Genomic DNA, 21,129 nt, shown 5'->3' on the forward strand with positions numbered 1-21,129 from the left:
GAGTGAGTGTGGCCTACTGGGTGGGCGTGGCCAGCTCTACATCATTTGTGTCAAGGATGCCTGTGGGGGCCTGGGCAGGAGTGGGACAGATCTGAGGGTCTCTGGCAGAAGGGAATGGGATCAGGGAAAGTGCCAAGGCATGGTCCACTGGAGGAGCCTTGATGGGGGAGGCTGGATGGTGGTGCGGGCTGCCGGGAGCCCTGGACAGCAGAGGTCAAATGCCCAGTCTGGCCCTCAAGCACCCGCAGCACCAAGCCCAGCCCCACTTCCCCAAGGGGGCACCCAGCTGCACTTACCTCCTCCTCAAGGCTGCTGCTGCTGTGCTTGCTCTCCTTACCCAGGTTGCTCATGATGGGTACGAGGGCAAAGTCAGAGGGAGGCCCATTCCCTCTCCATGGGAGGAGACCCAGCTTTGTATCCAAAGCTTCCTTAGCAATAGGATGGGAGACCCCAGGATAGGCCAGGAGAAGGGGGCAAGGGGATGGTGAAAGGGCAGCAGGGCAGGACTAAGGCAGGACTCCCCTCAGACTCTCCCTCTCCTTTCCTTCTTTCCTTCCTTCCTAAGTACAGAGTGGTAAGAAAATATTTGAGATGAGGGAGGGAGAAAAACAGGCAAGAAACGCAGCTGGGGAGGTGTCACCATGAGGAATGAAGAAACGCACCATCACTTGGAAGTGGCCAGCACATGGCCCTCACCTACTTCACATATCCGGCTTGGTGGGCTCTGGGGGAGGGGATGCCATGAGCAGCGTGAGAGTCAATGTTACCTGCGCAATGCCGCCCAGCCCCCAGCCTGCACGGTTTCGGCAGGCAGCGGGGTGCTCTCCTCACAGCACCGAGAGGTTGAGCCGGGCAATGCGAAGCTCACCAGCTTTGCACCTTGCTGCCTGTTGAAACTGGGCAGGCTGGGGGCTAGGCAGCATTGCACTTCTCATCAGATTCGCACCACCCGGCTCAGCTCTTGGCGCTGTGAGGAGAGCGCCTTGCCGCCTGCTGAAACCAGGCAGGCTGGGAACTGGGAGGCCTTGCATTTCTTTTGGGATTTGCGCCGCCCAGCTCAGCTTCTTGGTACTGTGAGGAGAGCGCCCCACTGCCTGCCGAAACCCCTCCCCCAGAGCCCATCAAGCCGGATAGGGCCATTTGCTGGCCACTTCCAGGCGATGGTGCATTTCTTCATTCCTCACAAAGGGTGACACCTCCCCAGCATGCACCCAAGGGGTGGGGCCGATGCAGCAGGGGCTGGTTCCTCGCTGTTTCCAAATGGCCTTGTGGAGCTAAGACTAAATGCGTTTCAGCATAGATGGCCAACACAAAATTGTACATTGGCTCCCGGCTGGCCTGGGCCAGGGCTAAGGCAGCGGGGGCCGTCCCCTCACTGTTTCCAGGATGGCTTCACGGGTCACATGAAACCACTTTGCGGGCTGCATGTGGCCCCTGGCCTTGTGTTTGACATGTCTGGTATAGCCCAAAGCACACATTCTGGTGAGAGAGAAGTTCCCTGTGGATAATTTCCAACATGAGTCTGAAAGCTCAGAAGACTAAACCTCTGATCCCAGTGACCGGCCTAGATTGGATCCTGCAGTATCTAAATTTCCTACATAAAATTTGCCCTTTTTATCATTAAAACACATAAGCACCATATTAATGAGAATGAGTGGGGGGGGGAAAGGAACACAAGATTCCTCTGAGTTATATTCAATACCTTCAATATTTGCACATTTCTCAACATGACATCACCAATCCGCTGACAATCTCCTTTATCTGAACTTGATCGTCCTTCCCTGCAATTGAGAGGGTAAAAAAGTGAGCTCTAGGGAAAACTGAGTCTAAAATTATTTTTCAGAGCCAGCCAATAGATATAACAGCTCTTCTTCCAAAACTAATAAGATACCCACAGTAACTTTGAAAGAAACACTGTTTCTTTCTCCTTTTCTATTCAGAATTTGAAATCTGTCTCTGAACTCACCAAAAATCATCCCTGAGCAAAGAGGTTCTCTCTGAAATATATTAGACATCTTGAATTATCGAAACTCGAAAAGAAATATTTTTTCTAAGTCCTTATGTATCTCTTTTCATATTTAATGTGTCATCTTCTATTTTATACCTCATAATGGAATGTTAAGATGTAATAAAAAAATATAAAAAAGGAAACTGGGCAAATTGTTAACATAATTTTATCCACTAAATTCAACATTTTGAATAAGATATATAAGCAAACAAGAAAAAAACAGGAAAATGGAAAAAAGAATAAAATACAAATGAGTAAATGGGTAAAGTATAACATTTGGGGTGAATCTGACAATGTTCTTTCAGCAAAATTCATTATTGCATATTTATACTACATACAAATGCTGCATCTATATGAGCATGCAGTAATAATGATAATGATAAAGTTGGAAGGGACCTTGGAGGTCATCTAGTCCCATCCCCTGCTCAGGCAGGAAACCCTATACCATTTCGGACAAATGGCTGTCCAGTTTCTTCTTAAAAACTTCCAGTGTTGGAGCATTCACCGCTTCTGGAAGCAGGTTGTTCCTCTGGTTAATTGTTCTGTCAGGAAGTTTCTCCTTAGTTCTAGGTTGCTTCTCTCTTTGGCTAGTTTCCACCCGTTGCTTCTTGTCCTGCCTTCAGGTGCTTTGGAGAATAGCTTGACTCCCTCTTCTTTATGGCAGCCCCTGAGATATTGGAACACTGCTATCATGTCCCCCCTCGTCCTTCTCTTAGTTAAACTAGACATACCAATTCCAGCAACTGTTCATGATATGTTTTAGCCTCCAGTCCCCTAATCATCTTTGTTGCTCTTCTCTGTATTCTTTCTAGAGTCTCAACTTCTTTTTTACATCGTGGTGACCAAAACTGGATGCAGTATTCCAAGTGTGGCCTTACCAAAACAAGTCTTTGACTTGTTCAGTTTCTGAATCATTTCACCAGCAGTTTATAAATAAGGCCCAACAGACGTTTCAACTTCACTCAGGTTTCTAAGTATTCACCCTTCTTTCTGCAATTCTTTCAATGCTATGTTAGTCATTTGAAAATACTGCAACCAGTTATGTACCATATTCCTTCTGATTTTCTGAAACCCCTCTCGTGAATTAATCCATTGTGAATTAAGAGGATCAAACAATTTCATCCTCGACTTATTAACTATCAGATCTTGCTATCTAAACAAATCATTATTTTTTGCCACTGAACAAATTTTCTCCTCCTCTTCATAAAAATAAACATTTAATTTGAAGCAAGAGGGGGAATGTTTGAGCTTATTGTATTCTTCCTTCAACAGTATGTTTTATAAGGTTATGAAAAATATTAGATTTTCTCTGGAGACCGTTTTTGACCAATTAAAATATAAGGAAGAAAGTATATGTAGTGTATTTTTAAATACATCCAAATAAACATTTATCTCATAAATACAACAATGATTTGCTCACTAGAATAACTGCAATCGCCAAACAGAGACTTTATATTATACAATTGGTATACGAATCAGTGCCATTCAGAAAACTGATTTCATGGAACAGATTGATAGCAAACAGTATTCAAATATGTATTCATGCAGCTTCACAGGAAAGGAGTTTTGTCAGATATCACAGAATTCTAGAAATCCAATTTTCATAGTAATATGATTAATAATGCTTACCAGAGTGCTAGTCTTTGCTCAAGCTCTTTCAAAAAGCCTCTGTGAAACTCATAGATAGGATCTATATTGGAGAAGAATAAGGTCATGAGACCTTCAGGCATTGCATTCTCCTTGACAATTGCACTGCGGAACCACTGCATAAGAAAAAAATGAATTGTAGTGCTTGGTTTTAGCTATTTATTCATTTACCTTATTTCTATACCAAAACCACTCCCACTGGAAGCATGATCAAATATTTATTTTACAACTAACTATGTGATCAATTAATATGAAAGAATCTAGAAAAGCATGTAGGGACATTTATAAAATATCTTTAAAATGAAACTCTATAAATCAATTCCCTATTGTGAAGAAAAAAAATACAGACTAGATAAGTGCCCCATTCACTTGGAAACATCTTTTGCCTTCACATCTGACCTGCTGCAACAATCCTACAATTCCTAAAATACAAAACTATATCAGAACAGATGGAAGATGGAAAGGCACAAACATTGGCCATAGAATTTTGAGCATCTCCTTTGAATGAGTAACAGAGGCAGATTAAAAAAACAGAACTGATTCAAAGATATTCTTCCATATAGTATAATTGTTTGAATAATTCTTCAGGAAAGAGGAAATAGTTAATAAATGTAGGTTTAAATGAATTACTAGAGTTAGAACTTCCAGGTCTTTTAGGTATGTTCGTTCAGTAGCAAGGATTTCCTTTGCAATGAAATATGCTTTGTCTGTAGGGCATTTCTGAAAGAAATAAACAAATTCCCAGTAAATAAAGTAGAAATGCTACATGAAACATGTGGTATTACTATATTCAAATTGCTTTAACATTTAAAATATATATTGAGATAAATAAGCCCATAAGTATTGTTTGGGCAATTAGTTCTCAGACCTGAACAAATACATATATATCCCACGTCCAAACTGACTGCTTTCAATACATTTTACCTGCAACCAAGAAATACAAATGATTTTGCCTAATTCATGAATGCACTACCAATGGGAGTTAAGGCTGATAAAAATGTGCACTCTAATGCAGACTGAATGTCCAAGAGAATTACACTGTATTCAGACTTCATCCATTTGGTGTTTACATACAGGAATCCTTATCCAGTTAGGCAAACTAGCCAGTATAATTTCTCTAGTTCCTTTATTTTCTGAACCAAATGTATGGGATAACATGACAGAATACTACTTCCTTTTAGCCTCAAGCAGCAGTGGAAACAATGCTAGTCAGTGGGCTTCTCCCCACACCTCACATTGTGCCTTCCTCCTCACTCCAAGATAGGAATAAATTATACCAGTTTAAAAAATATTGCTCATAATGTTTTTTTTGCTTCACTTCCAAAACAAGGCCCAAAAATTGCTGCTGTCATACAGGGGCAGTCTTAGAAGCGATTGTAAGGAAAGTGTGGAGAGAAGGGCAGGTATAGAAAAGAAAGAAGCAGGGAGAGTGAAGGATCTGTCTTCCTTAGCTGTTCGCCTAGAAAATGCTGAGCCTTACCTAGAAAAAAACCAAACACCTGAAGATAGAGGTGTTCAATAGGAATGGCAATCTTCCTCAAGATCACCATTTCTATCTGAGCTTTAAAAAAATGAATCGGAAAAAAACAAAATTTGATTTTCTGGCAGTTTCTGTTCTCTTTGGCAGCCATAAAGACACCAGGGCTAGAGTGAAGGAAATGGTCCTGCAACAGGCCAAAGTGAGCCTGGCAGTTAATAACCTCCTTCAAGAGTTTTCTCCAAGTGAATCAGAATGTTCACTTAGAAGTTAATATTACATTTTCCAGAAAGTTGTGAAAACACAATTTTCCTGATGGATGATTTTGATTTAGCTTCAATCTATTTTAGCAGGTTAGCATAAAGGTTTTGTTATGGCAGTGGTTCTCAACCTGTGGATTGGGACCCCATTTGGGGTCGAACGACCATTTCACAGGGGTCGCCAAACAACACAGTCCGCCATTTTTTTCCCCTTTTCCTTAGCTGTGCTACTCCCTTTTATTCTATTGGCTTTTGAAAGCCAATAGAATAGACTCTCTTGAATAGAGTCTAATTCTATTGGCTTTCAAAAGCCAATAGGAATTGTCCAGGCTGTCTCTGCCCTGCTGAGCCCGCCAAAAGTCCCATTCTGAAAACGGTGCTGCACCAGTTGAATAGTCCTCGACTTACGACCGGTTGAGTAGTCCTCGACTTACGACCGGTTGGGGGGTCACGGCATTAAAAAGGTTGAGAACCACTGTGTTATGGGGACATGTCTTCAACAAATGGTCATCTTAATATTGGGAGTGTGTTCGTGACACCAGTACTGTACAAAATCATGCAGTGAATAATTTTCTAGTCACAGTGAACCATAATATAAATACCGGAAATTTTTCAATATATAATAAATTATCCATTTAGGTAGTAGATCCCCATCTTGCACATCTTATTACATGATTTTGAGCAAAAGGAAAAAGTATAGGCCTAAATTGACCATATTCTTTCAATTCAAGATATGAAGTTTTCCATTTGTGTCTTAGGACTTTGTCTTTTGTTCTTGAAAACTTTTAGAACATTTACATGATAGTTATATAATCAGTAATGTTAATAAAGGTAAATTACCTAAGAGATTTGTTAAATTTGCAAAATGAGCATTAAAATCTTGTGTAAGCCCTTACTTTGCTGTAACTATGAGCTTTATTCTAATAGTCTGGTTTTAAAAATGAATAACTGTTGAATGTATTTACCTTTTAAATTGAATTTAATTTATACATTATTAACTTCAATGTAAAAATATCATGAGCTCATAAGATAAGAACAGACTTTTATTGATTCCTGGCTATGAAAAGATAATACAGCATTTGTTATTTTTGGTAACTGTAGTGTACTTATTTGTCCTGAACTCTTTTGGATGGGAAGCCACACAACAAAGATATCATATGCGAAGTGGCCCCAATATACTGCATCCTTTGCAGTAAGACTACTATCACAGGCATTGGCAAACTTGCAGAAATAATATTAACATGTAACAAAGAAAATGACAAGCTGGGAATAATGCAATAAGGAGGAATGGAAATTGTCAACTGCTTTTTACCCACTTACTTTATGTCTCATTTCATCCTCTTCAAACCTGGCTTCACTAACATCACTCAGGACAGGACTCAGCACAGGAGATGAGCCCTGGCTCACAGTTTCCTGTAATGGGGGACTCATGGACACGGGACTCTTCACTTTAAAAGAAGATAGTTGAGGACCTAAGCATCACATAAGAAAGGAAGGGAAAAGAAAATAGTGAAACAATATCTCCTTTTATAAAATACCAAAGCAGGTATAAATCTAATTAAAAGCAATTCTTGTCTCCTTTAACTTTAAAGTAAATTAACAAGCCCTCATATATTTTAAGTAGTCCATGAAAATGTTATGATTTGCTCAAGTTCAAACCAGTATTAGCTAAAATTTGAATTCTAGATAAAAAAAATGAAGTCAATCCCCACCACCACCTGCAATTCTTATGTTTAAATAATCGAAGTTGTGCAGAACTGAATTAACATGCTCCTTTGATGAATCACTTCTATAACATGCTAATCATAATGCCTCTGGAAAAGTGGAAATGAAAAGCAAAAAAAAAAAAAACATAAATAGATTTCAGAATACAGTACAACTAATCTGAGAAACTTTTTGCAGAGACAGGAAATGTGGTTTTAGGAAAAAGAGACCAAGGACTGAAATCCCTTCAAACTCTCTGGAAAAACTTTAAGCTAACTATTAGCACAACCTTGGCATCATTAATTATATAGTGATAATTTTCAGTTATCAATCAGCATTTGAAGAAGAGTCATCCACAAGAAGATAATTGCCAAGAAAAGAGACCAAGGAAATAGAAAGAGACAACCGGAGAAGCAACAAATTTGTCAAAGGGATTACTAATTATAGATTCCAAGCTAAAATATCTAGTCCAATTTTTCTAGCTTTCCCTCTAAAACTTGGAACATATCAAGTGCTATGCACAGAAAGTCGGTAGCTGACGCCCAAAGTTTTCCTTTTGCAAGCAATTATATTACTCAGTTTCAAGAGTCGCAGATTTTACAATAAATTGCTATTTATTATTCAGAAAACAAATTGTTATCGTTATTTAAACCTTCAATTTGGCTGACATTTTTGATGTTGTAACTAATAACTATCTTGCTTGGTTTCCCATGACAGAACTGTTTTGCAGAGGGCCTTACCAGAGAAGTCTCCTACGCTGATGCTGATACGAAAAAATGCTTTCAAATAGTTTGCCACTCCCACTCCAAATTCCATCCTGTGTATTCTTAGAAAAACAACATGTATCTTTGTGCTCTGGGAGACATTTATTCTTAATTGTATGATTTTTTTTTAAGTTATGTCAAACTGTCCAAAAACATCACTGTACAGTAATGATACAAATAAGCAGACGTGCAGAGTTTTTCCAAGACTTACTTTCAAAGTAGATTACAAAGCTGGGAAAGAGCCAACTGCAAGCTTTCTGCTACAATATTGGCTGCTGGTCTTTTGACTCAGGAAGTAAAGCTGTTTAAAAAGTCATGAATGAAGTAAGGGGGAGGTAGCACGAGAAGGAAAGGACGTTTCAGTACAAGTATTTGCACAGTCTGAGGAAGCTAAATAATGTTACACTTAGTCACCTGGAAGAGATTCAGGGAAGAAGTTAACTATTAACTTTCTATGCCAAACCACTGCATATCTGCACTATACATTAGCTCATATAATATTTTCCACTTGTGCCAGCATCTGTAAGATCCGCAAGAATGAAAATTACTGACATTTGTTATTTGGAGGAAAAACCATTTACTGGAAAACTGTTTTAGTTCAAGAAATTAAATTTAAAGAAGGAAATGAATTGTCTGTTATGCAGTTTGCAACCAGTCCAGTTTATTGTTCTTTTTCAGGAGAAAATATTTTTCTTTGCTATTTGTTTTAAGCTATTTCAAAGAGCACAAAATGCCATGAATATTTATCTAAGTTAAAATATATAATCTCAGAATGTTACTCTCTGCAAAATGTTTTTACTATAAGAACTCAATTGATAGAAGTATTTTGATACAAAATTGAGGAAGGTGTTAGTGTCTAATTGAAATATGTATGAGAGCATGGTAGTGGTTAAGGCGCTGGCCTAAAATATAAAAGACTCATAATTCTAGGCCTGTCTTAAGCATGAAAACTCAGTCTGGTGCCTTTGGGACAATCACTCTCTCTCAGTGCAACCCATTTCACATCGTTGTTGTTGTGGGCAAAATAGGAGGAAGAAGAGGTATTATGTATGTTCGCCACCTTGAGTCATTTATAAAAGTGGGATTTAAAAAAATCTAATAAAATTAATGTATACAGGTTCCTTTGTAAAAAGACTCAAAACCTGAGCAAAACCACTAGTTTAAGTGTAGGCCTAGGAGGAGTATTACAATCTAGCGTCCTGAAGTTTCGATACCCTGTCTCCCAATTACCTAAGGCCTTGTATCTGTGGATGAAATATTCTGAGCATGTAAGAGATGTGTCTTCCATTGCCACTGTATCCTCTTGTTTTGCCTGCATCACGACAGTGAAGTTATGTGAAGGTTTTTAGCAGCAGAAGATTGTTTAAAATACAAATAGAAATTATTTGCCAAAGAAGTGGGAACACAGGTATACCAAAATGATACAGGATTATATCTTTAATTTCACACACATCTGTTAGTTAAAAGAAAAGATCCAGTAATTTTAGCTGTCCTTTAATCATCTATAGCTCAATAAGCATTTCACCAATAAAATACTTGGAAAAGGCAAATTAATGCCAAAGTACAGTACAAACACATAGCAAAGTCTAGTTTGAACTATTATTTAAATCTTTAAAAAAATTGGGAGTCAGCATGCATATAGAATATCTGTTAGGTGTATCACAATACACTCTTTTTGTTAAAATATGAATAGGTTAATATTCTGGAAACTTAACATGTATATTATAGCTACATCAGTTCCAAAAATGGCTATTTTTTTAGACTGAAGGCTGTCCTTCCTCTTCAACTCCAAATTTGCTTTGTTTTATACATTTGTTCAATGTTTGCCCACTTGGAAACATTCAGGGAAAAAGGAAGCTATTCCATTATTAATGTCCATTCAGATTTCCAATAGTCTCTGTTCCCCATTCTTCCTTAATTTAATCTACTTAGAAGTGAGCAAAAGCAGTACATTTATTAAAATACTGCCTCATCATATGAGAACATTAAAAACCAAGGTCTCTAAACAAAGATCAATTACTTTATAATATTGAATTGATCCCCTAATGTTTCTCCACTGCTTCACAAATTATATATCACAATCACTGTTTGTTGCTGCAAAACAGAGGACTTGGCAACTCTTTATTATATATTTCATCTTTCTAAGAAAAAAGACATACCACACACATACACAAAGGTCACATTCCAGGCCCACATATGGCTTAATACCAGGAACTAAAAGTTATAGAAATGAATTTTTTCTAAAAAAGCTGAATCGTCCTATGTGCAAGATCCTTTTTCTATATACTTTGAACAGAAATGCATTTTCTAAAATCTATTCATCCTTTCTACTTCCTATATTTTGATATGAATTATTGAAAATAGTTCTTATTCTTCAGCAAGAATATTTTTTTTAATGTTGGGATTCCTAGTATGGGAACAATCATTAATTATTCTGTGTAAAAAGTTTATTACACAAAGGAGTTCTAAGAAGGATGAATGTGAATATTAGCCTTGTGGGTCATTTTTTTGGATACTTTAGTGAATTCCAATGTTTTGTCCAAAGTTTAAGTGCAGAACCAAATAAAATTCTGATGCAGTATTTGGTTAATAACATATCCTTGAAGTTTCACCTTAAAAGTTGAACTCAGTTTTGAGCTTTATTGAATCATACTTTGTATCAACCTAAGCCCCCATTTATCAAATAAGTGCTGACAAACATATAGGATCTATTAGAAGATATCAAACGAGTATAGAAAATGCTCTGAGATCAGGAAGTTGTATAAATATTAAGCAATAACAAGCTACTAAGAAAAGGAATGTAAATGATTTCTCAATGAAAACTACAAATTCTGAAATATATCTTTACTTTTAATAAAAGCATCAAAAGCAGACTGAAGCATGTATCTTGTGCAGGTGCTTTATTGTCTAGTGAAATCTTTTAACCAAAACTATTAATGTAACATTACATTTGCAAAGTTGCTTAAAAACCAGTCAGTTCAGTTATTAAATTATACTGAAGGTTGGAAAATTGTAATTGCCATTTATCTTTTTGCCTTCTACAAATAACTATAAATATTAGTCATAATGGTGTAACACCAATTATCAGAATAAAGCTGAGTGCAATTCAAGGGAACTAGGGAATTCGCAACCTGCTCACTATAAAAATCCAAAAACTTTCTTCCCAGGATGTGGCATATATTCGTATAGTAGTACATGGAGATTAAAAGGGATAGATAAATATCCCAAGGAAAATATTTTACTTACTTGAAATAGTAATTCCTCAAGATCTGTTTCTGAAACTTCATATTCGCAAAGTATAATTCTCTAACATTGATCAACAATGCCAATGATATTAAAAACATGTCCTGATTAAAATAACATCTTTAAGGGGAATTTAATATATTAAGAAATACTGAAAATAAGTAATTTCCCAATCAATGATAAATGTTCAGTTATATGGGAAGGTGGATATTATATGAAGTTCTCTAAAAATGTAAACATTTTTGTAAGTGACTATGCTACTGTGGTATTGGTGTTATTCTAAAAATAACTTGTGAGCAGCATTGCAAAGTGTTCCTGAAATAACAGAAGTACTACCACATTTTAACATTAAGTTTTAACTATTACATGATTATACTCTTAAGCTAGAAAAAACAGTATCTACATTTAAATTTGTAATGCCATTATTGAAAGGAACAAAGCTAATTTAGACTGAAGATTCAGGTTTCTCATTAACTTTTGCTCTCAGTTAAGATCATATGGCTGAATCCGAATGGCTCCGAAAACCTAGGAATATTGGAAAGAAGTCTGATTTAATCACTGAAACATGTCACCTAAAGGTAATCAATGAAGATATTTAGATGCTTATAGTAATCTTCTGCTTGACTGGAAAATGTGGGTGGATGGGCACAGGATACTTAAAGAGTTTGAACATATATTATAAGTACTTCCCTGCTGCATCTTTTCCTACAATTATAACCTGAATTGGGACACAAAATATGATGACATTCAAGAGTAAGAACGAAAAATGTTAAGTGTGCTTAAAGTTTAAAAGCTCTACATGTTTACCATGGGAAATTTTAAGGACATTTGATTCCAGAGATTTGTTGATAAGGAAGGAGACCTAAATATTAGCTGGTGACCATGTAAATCAAATAAATAAAAATATAAATCAATTATAATAACTTTAAATTCAAGCAATATGGATATGCAGATTATCTTACTGGTATAGAACTGGCATCACTTGTTTAGGCCTGTTTTCTTTTTTGTACCTAACAATGATCTAATTGCATGAGTAAAGTAAATTTTAACTGTGAGCAAGAATATATCACACCAAAGTCGTAACTAATACTAAATATAAAAAAACAAAATGTTTTAGAAAAAACATTTGTTGTATTTCATATTTGCTTAAAAATTTACTCCTACTGTAAATATCGGACAGCAAATGAGGAAAGCCTGAGAAAATTAATAATGATTCTCTTTTGAGAAAGAGCAAGGAAAAAAAGTTAAAACATGTGTTCTTATTTATATTGAATACCTTCTAATTTTATTGGATATGTAATTTCAAAATTATCAATACAAATCTGTAGATATAAAATCAATTTCAACAGAAACAATGATGTATAAAGCATTCATATTATGTAGATGATCATGATAAATAATTAAGAATTTCCAGTCTAAGAATATTTTTCCTAATAAGTAAGCACCAATAACATGAAATTGCTTATACCAAGGCACAAATAATTTGCATTATAAAACATGTAATAAAAGTAATTACAGTATATTGTGAAGGCAACCTGTTATACTTTGTCACTAATGGAATTATAATGTATTTTTAATATATTCCACCTACTGAAGGAACACCCTCATTCTTTTTATGACAGCTTCTCAAAGAACTGTACCTAGGAATGTTTTTTCATTATTTAGTGGTTGAGTCTCCTAATATGCTACAAGTAAATTTTACCAATATAATTTATTCCTTAAGGTTAGCATAAAGACTTGTAAAAAAAAGTCCACAGTATTTATTTAGTCACCTTGCGCCCTCTAATATGCAACATTTCTTGGGAGGAAGTTTAACATTAAAGGGTAAGTAACCAACAGTCAATATTAAGAATTTTGTTATAAAAGTCTAATCATTCCATATAATATTTAAAAATTTACAAAATGAAAAAGTGAGAATATGAACATATTTTAAGTAATGCCCTAAATAAATATTTTAAGATATGTATTATTATCTTATAGTATTATCTAATAATGATTAGTATTTATCTCAGGTGAACAAGACTGTTAAATAAGTGTAATTCTACCTAATTAAGAGATAACAATAATGATTAAAACTGAGATTAGAGCTGAAATATTTGATTCTACAAAAACAACAGTAAAATACATTTTTGGTTAAACTTGACTGGTGAATAGAGATATGTCCATGTTGGGTTTTTGTAAAAAGATTTGCCACTGCCTTTCAGATTTTTTAAAAGACTTCTTGATCTAGTTCTGTAATCTCCTGTTCAAGCAGTAACCAACTCTGACCCTATTTAATACATGCAAAATCAGCCAATCCATCAGCTACGCCACTTGCTATGACACCCACGTAGTAACACAAATAGTGTTCCTCCAAAGCTCGACTATGTGTGGCTCTTTAGTTACACAACACCACCAATCTTCTTACTATTTTTAAATTGATCAAAATAACTATTTAATACAGAATGAATACAGATCTATAATAATATACTATACAAAATGAATGTATCTGATATATACCTAATCAGATCACATCTCATCTATTGCAATCAAATACCCTATCAGTATATAATGGAATTTTATGGACTGATTTGGCTGCTGCAACTATCTGAAAACATACTTATTTTGTACAGGATCTTTAATATTCCTATCTGGAAAAAAAAACCCACTATGTTTTCCTGCTTGATTGTTGACCTTTAGAGGACCAATGTAACATCGAGTTTTTTTTCTATAAAACATAAGAGGTTTGAGGAATTTTAAAACATAAGAGCTTTGAGGAATTCAGACTATTGTAAGATGAAAAAAATGACTTCTACAGCATAGACTGTTTAAGAATGAACAAACAGCTCTTGAACTATAACTTTGTTAAAAGAAACAGAATAAGAATCATGAAAACAGGGAAAACTTCCTTTTTTAAACAACAGAATGAATTGGACATTTATTCATACACATTTACACTTTTCCATGCAAAGTTCTATTGAATACCATGAATCTCTAGTTTCAATACCCAAATCAGCATTTCATTGCATACTATGCTGCCCACATCCTGATTTTTTCTAAAGGCTAGTGAAGAAAGTAGTTTATCCAACATGTTCAATTTGCTTTTATCAAGAATGCTGTGATATATTATATTCATTCATTCATTCATTCATTCATTCCCTGGAATTTATAGTGATTATAGCTGTTTATAAAGTTTATACTGTAAAGTATTTATAACTGTTACTATAAAACGTACCAATAAATTCACATATTTCTAATACCTGAGAATTTAAAAATAGTTTCTGTTACATACTGAAAATGCAAACAATGTGATATACTAATAATTGCACTTATTTTTTTAAAAAAACATGTAATTTGTAAATTCTAGAAATACAAAGGACAAGAATGTAAGTATTATACATCTTCCTATGGCTAGCTTACTTCAAAACTGCAGATGGACCTCAGTTTTCATTCCAGTCCCGAAAATCATGCTTCTTTTTGTAAGATAATAGAATTAGCCTCAGTAACAAGTTACTGAAAAAATAGGCTAAGTATAATGTTTTAAGGATTTCTGGAAAATATAACTCAGGACTTTTGTCTGTCTGTCTCTCACACACCCCTACCTACATTATTATTTTTATAACAAAAAGTTTAAAAATATTTAATAAATGAATATATATTACAGTGCCTTGTATTTACTATTGATGCCTTCACTGCAATGTAACTTGTTCTTGATGCCTTAAAAAAATTGGAATGATGAAAATCAACAAAAGTGATCTAGTCTACAAATTTATATTCCAATGACTGAAAATAATCAGGAAAAATGCTCAGATTCTTTTTTAAAATCTGATTCTAATCAGCATAAATTAATGTGCTGTATCATCCCAAATATTAATGGTTTGTGCACGTATTTTCTGATTTATCTTCCTTAGTGAGATTTTTGAGATTATTCTGAAAGTCAAGAGAGAAATTTTCAACTGTAGCCTGAGCAAAAGGATTACTAAAAAAAAGGTTTATATCTAATGGAGGTGCAGATTCTGAATCCCATGAATCATCAGAACTACTAGAGTCTTCTGTAGTGGTAGGTGGGTAACTCAGTTGTTCTAACTGGTCAATAATGTCAGTGAACTGAAGAGCTGTGCTTGATTCAGAACGAACTGAATATGCTGGAAAATTCACCATAGAACTAGCTTCAGACTGATTAGCAGAGCTGTAAGTATGCATAAATGGTGTGCCATTTAATGTTAAATTGTTGAGAGAGCTACTTTCAGATTGGTTATTAATCAGTGAACTAGTTTCAGAAGGACTCAGGAGACTTTGCATTCTGCTTGCCTGTGCTTTAACTTCAAATAATTCTGATGTATCTGATGGCTGCTGATTTCCATTGAAATCACTATCTCCTTCAAATTCATCATCCACATTCATATCTACTGCTTCAATTGAATATCTATCAGGACTTGAATGAGAGGATACTATATTCTGTTGCAAAATTTCTTTAGTTAAAGTAGGTGACTCTGAGAGATACTTAGAAAGATTTGAATCCTTTAAATCTAGGCCATCATACAAATAAGAAAAAGCTTCAGAGCCTCCAGCAAAAAAGGAGATTTCAGCTGGATCATCATCAATGAACTCCTCTGAAACATGAAGCTGAGAACTAACTAGCTTTACAAGAGGGGCATCCCTACCTTGAAGCCGATGTTGTTTACCAGCAATGATCATGCTTGTGGTAAAATCATCATCCTCATCATTGTCATTGTTGTAAGTTATCCTGCCTTGTTTGCTATACTTGTCTACTGCTATTTCTAAAGCGCAATGATTCTCAACATCAGAACAAATGGGGCTGCAGTTTTCTTCAACATTACAAATCCCAACACCTTGGAATGACTGGAGGTTTGGTGATCCAGGCTGTTGTACCACTTTGTTCCCAGTTTCTTCTGATATTACACTATTTCCTTCTGCTGACAAGCTCCCTCCATGTGACATTCTGGGTTCCAAAAAGAAAGAATTGCTTTCTGTCAAGGAAGACAAGCTGGCAATGTTTGAAGACAATAAATTATCCATATGGAAGGAGGCATATGTGCATGCACTAGATGCTGGGATTCTTAACCCTTCTGTAAATGAGACACTCTGGAGAAAAAAGAAAATTTATTATTAGATCAATTATTTCACCATGAATCTAAGAAGGTCAGACATAAAATATATAAATTAGTTGAGGAACTTATTCTCTAAAATCATGAAACTAGAATAACATATATAACTCAATAGCAAAGAAATAATTTTTAACTTTGCTGCATTTACAGGCTTTAGCAGCCCATTTTATTTTTGTTATATTGCATAGAAATATAAAAGCTGCATGTCTTCTGTAACTAGGAAAGATATGTGACTTTTACATTACATTACATTACTATCCAAATGTCAATATAATCAAATATTGGGTTCTTAGTAACATTATCAACACATGGCAGAGTGACAATTGTTGGTTGCTTATCTGACAGCTTGTTGACGTAACTATCAAAACAAGCCACACATAAAGATGCTATATTATTTCAGAAAGTCTTGAAAGACGTGGCTATTTTCATGGGAATGGGGGTTAAAAGAGTATGTGAGTCTATACTACTGGCATATTGTGACAGTGGCTTTATATTTTAGTTCATTGTGAAATATATTTTATACAGTATTTGTATTATATTTTTAAACTTTTGTCAGCCACCCAGAATTACATCAATTAAAAAGAAGGCTATACAAATCGGTATAAATATTTGAAAACTAAATGCATTTCACCTTAAATGTGTATGAGTATATGCATACATTTTATGACATGCAGATAGTCCTTGACTTATGACCATAACTGAGCCCAAAATTTATGTTGCTAAGCGAGACATTTGTTAAATGAGTTTTGCCCCATTTTGTGACTTTTTTTGCCCTACTTGTTAAGTGAATCACTGCAGTTTTAAGTTAGTAACATGGATTGTTAAGTGAATTTGGCTTCCCCATTGACTTTGCTTGTCAGGTGGTTGCAAAAGGTGATCACATGATCCAGGTACCACAACTAAGTGTCTGAATTTTGATCACATGACTGGGGAGATACTGCAATGGTCGTAAGAGTGAAAAACAGTTGTAAGTCACTTATTTCACTGCAATTGTAACTTTGAACAGTCACTATATGAACTGTTGTAAGTCGAGGACTACCTGTACAATGTTGTTTTTGTAACTTTAGTTCTACTGGCTTTTCATACCATATAAAGCCACAGGTAACTCCTGAATTTTCATTGTAAGACTATATTGGTGGCAATACTTAGGGAAGTACATGGAGCAAAGAGAGATGGTTGGTGGAGGCAGAAAAAAATTATAGGTTTAAAACTGAGGTTCGTGAGGAAATCTGATCTACAGAACAATGTAGAAAAAAATGTTTCTTTGAATCCACATTATTCTGCTCTATCAATTTTCTGATAAATATCTGTATATTGGCAAATATGAGAGATTAAAGTCAAACAGTTTGCAAATCAAGTAATAGTAAATTACTATTATAATAGTAACAGCTGATTTGCAAATATTCATACACAATCTGCATCTTTGAAGTTGTTGTGTTTGTCCAATGTAAATACACGTGTGTGTATGGATGTGCACAAATGATGCCATTTTCACACCAAGCAGGGATAGTGATTTTATTGAGAAATAGCCAGAAATTCTTACTTAAAGCATGCAGTCGAAGTTAAGAGTAGAGACAAATAAGAAGATTGTATAGATTACTCAGTCCTTTTGGTATGCCAAGCCAGGGCACTTCTGTGTGTCACCATTGAGAGGTGATATATATTTTGAGTGGGTTACAGGTGCTACTTCCTTTTTCTCTCACAACTATATTATAACATGATACCTATAAGATCTAAACTGTATTTTTTCAGTCCATCTTAAGATAAAGTTGAAATTGCAAACCTCGTGATTTTAAACATCTAGCCTAATTTTTTGTCTGACTTTTCTTTTTCATTACTATCTAGTTTCTTGAAAGTAGGATCTTGCATACAATTTTTTTTGTGTTAATTTGATAAATTATATCCCAGCTATTTTAAATGGATCTTAGATATTTTAAGTGTCTGGCATGTGTTCATTAAATGATTCCTTTGTATAGACATCACCTTATTTGGATCCTATTAAGGAGCAAAACACAGATTATGTTTATTTTATGACTGGGAGGTGAAAGTTATTCTCATACAATTAAATGAATTTATCTAATTTTAATGATACAGCTTTAAAGGAATGATGGTAGTCAGAGTAGCCTATAACTATGAGAGGTTCTCCGCTGAAAATCAGCAGCTGTTCAAATTTAACAAATATACTTCCATTCAAGGCCTAACTGGAAAACTATGCTGGCTCCAAATTCTGAACTTGATAGATGACTAAGATCAGTAATTATATGACTATGCGACTATGCTAACTATATTCCAGCAATCACACAAATCCACATTCCTATCAGAAATTACACTTACTGAAAAGTAAGTATACTGGTAATACCTGCCCCCTCATTAATTAAATTTCTTATTGAAAAGAGGTAATATCCAATATTTAGCAAAAGAACTTGGACAAACAGCACAGTTCCATCCACTTATATTTTGCTGATAGATTTAAACAGTACACACTTTTCTCAACCTCCATAGCAAACCTAAAACTAAGAGCTGGTTATGGCAGGAGCATATGGAATTTAACATGAGGGAAATTAAGAAAGAGAAAAAACTTGAATCTTCATGCTGTCAAGACAATCCTATTTTGTAGGCTTTTACAAACTACATTTTGGTTAATGTAGCACATAGTGCTATATAATCTATAAGATACATAATGCATAATTATCTACCATTACCAGAAATAAAAAAGAAAATACGTATTTTAAATTTAAGAAGCATCAAGTGATTTTCATAATCTTTTTAATCATGATACTTTATTTAAAACAGGTTAATTTCAAGACTAACCTGTTTGGGTGCATCAGGACTCGAGGTGTGAGCAGACATTCTAGTTTTGCTATGCCTCCTGTAAATAAAGAAGTTGATACATGCAACTGAGAAATAATCCAAGCTCCCTTTCTGCTGTATACAAGTTAAAAAGATTTTACAAAAGAGATTCTTTCAAGCTTACTTAATGTGTAAAAATATGAAACTCAGAACTTTCTCTTTCTACATTCATAATTTAACTTCCTAAAAAATTGTTTACAAATCAGAACTGCAATATTAAGAATATAAAATATACAAATATAAAAGTTACTAGTTTTTATATAAAGTAAACCCAGCATTAAAATATCTAAAATAACATTGCTTAAGAAAAAAATGTAAAAGCCAACTAAACCCTAAATATAATTAAGCAAAAATGGGGGCAATCTGACTTGCTTAGAGAGTTCCTTCCATCTCATTTTATCTCCTTTTCCCATCATCCTAACTCTGTTGATGGTTGAACACGCAATAGGATCTCTGAAGTTTAAACTACCAAATGTCCAGATGGAGGAAAATAATGGCTCTGACCTCCAACCTACCTGTCCAGCAATTAAAATCATTCCTTCTAGTTGCACATTCTGAAAAGATTCAGTCACATTCTAAACAGCCCATATTCTAATGTATATTTTAAGAAGCTAAGTATAGATTATGAAGTTTGTTTCTTCACTTCAGATATACCAAACATAGTATTCATACAACTTCAAAAGTATTAGGCATTTTAAGAACGTCTAACTTAATATTTTAACATTAAAATAAATATTTTTCATGTAGTAAGTCTGGGATTAAATTACCCACATTTCCAGCTAAACATTGCAGAGTACAAAGTGGGAATTTTGGAACAATTTTTATCAGGTAAAATAACAATGAACTTAAAAGACTAGTAACCTGCCCTTGCATATTACAATTTCATATGTTTACTAATACCCAATACAACTCTTTTTTCTATTGGAGATGAGATAGTGTCCAAACTTATTTTTGCAGCAACAAACAAGGGATTAAGCGATTAAGACATTCAAAGCATTACAAATATTACTCCACATAAGAGATAACCATTTGCTGTGATTATTGTAATAATGAACAAATATATATAAAGCATAATTGTAAGATATTCCTCCAATTGACATTATCTGAAGTGAAAGTGTTTAAATCAATCAACATTCAATTATCAAAATAACTTCACTAAATTTAATGAATTTTGAATTCAAAAAGATCAAATTGTTGCTAAAAACATGAAAACCAAAGTCAAATTAATTGTACAGCTATAAATTTATTCTAAATATAAATAGTAGAACACTATTATTTTAGAAGACTAAGGAACATATAAGACAAATTCCAAAATAGTAACAGTTTGCTGCTTATTACCTTTCATAAGGAATTTTCTTCAACCCACTCTCTCTAACATAATCCACCAATTGTTTTTGTGTTCGCCCACTGTAAAACAATAAGTATAAATATTTTAAAAACCTCATGAGAACATATTTAAATCTGTGCTTTTAATTTTTGTAGTAATAAGATCCTAAATTTTTAGGTTAAAAAAGAGAGAAAAAGAAATTTTTTGGAACAAAAGAAAATGAGTTATTATTATACCTGTATCTGAAAGATGATCCTCTGCTGAAGAAGACTGGTTTTGGTTTTGCTTTTGGTTGATCAGATAACCTAAAGAATGTATGATATTCAACACATATCTTCCAGAGGTTCTTGCACTCATCTCTACCTCCCAAAAGAAATTCCAAAGTATCCTGATATGGACCCTAGTATCACAAAACAAACAAGGCTCAAGCACACTATTTCAATTCTCATCCAGTCAGACAGATATTATAATGCAGATCTAAACTACATAGAGTAGCCATTAATTTATCATTGTGGGAAGGTAAGAGAGAGAGTAATTTAAACAGTTCTTGCTAGAAATAAGCTAATGCATAGCCCTTTCTCTAATTTTATACTATAATGATTTGGATGGGAAATAGAAACTATTTGAATTGCACTAAGTGTTCGAACAAAAAAAAATGAAGACAAAATTCATCTGGAGACAATCATTCATCAATATGAATAAATACCAGCAGGAGTAAAATAAAAGTAATTTCTTAGTCTT

At 34.5% G+C, this 21,129-nt stretch overlaps 1 protein-coding gene across 2 annotated transcripts in view; it reads right to left on the reverse strand.

Annotated features, from left to right (window-relative positions):
• The window catches only part of FARP2 (FERM, ARH/RhoGEF and pleckstrin domain protein 2), a 68,716-nt gene that overhangs the window by 20,274 nt on the left and 27,313 nt on the right, over positions 1-21,129 (reverse strand). For both annotated transcript variants that reach the window (XM_039320597.1, XM_039320598.1), the window contains exons 10-17: positions 20,625-20,788; positions 20,400-20,468; positions 19,023-19,080; positions 15,936-16,188; positions 6,713-6,864; positions 4,286-4,375; positions 3,638-3,771; positions 1,703-1,781 (exon numbers count right to left, since the gene is read on the reverse strand). In XM_039320597.1, the coding sequence (XP_039176531.1) occupies positions 1,703-1,781; positions 3,638-3,771; positions 4,286-4,375; positions 6,713-6,864; positions 15,936-16,188; positions 19,023-19,080; positions 20,400-20,468; positions 20,625-20,788 (999 nt within the window). The remainder of the gene's footprint in view (positions 1-1,702; positions 1,782-3,637; positions 3,772-4,285; positions 4,376-6,712; positions 6,865-15,935; positions 16,189-19,022; positions 19,081-20,399; positions 20,469-20,624; positions 20,789-21,129) is intronic.

The sequence above is a fragment of the Crotalus tigris genome, unplaced genomic scaffold, assembly GCF_016545835.1.
Source record: "Crotalus tigris isolate CLP2741 ecotype Arizona unplaced genomic scaffold, ASM1654583v1 scf7180000023658.1318691, whole genome shotgun sequence".
Taxonomy (NCBI): Eukaryota; Metazoa; Chordata; class Lepidosauria; order Squamata; family Viperidae; genus Crotalus; species Crotalus tigris.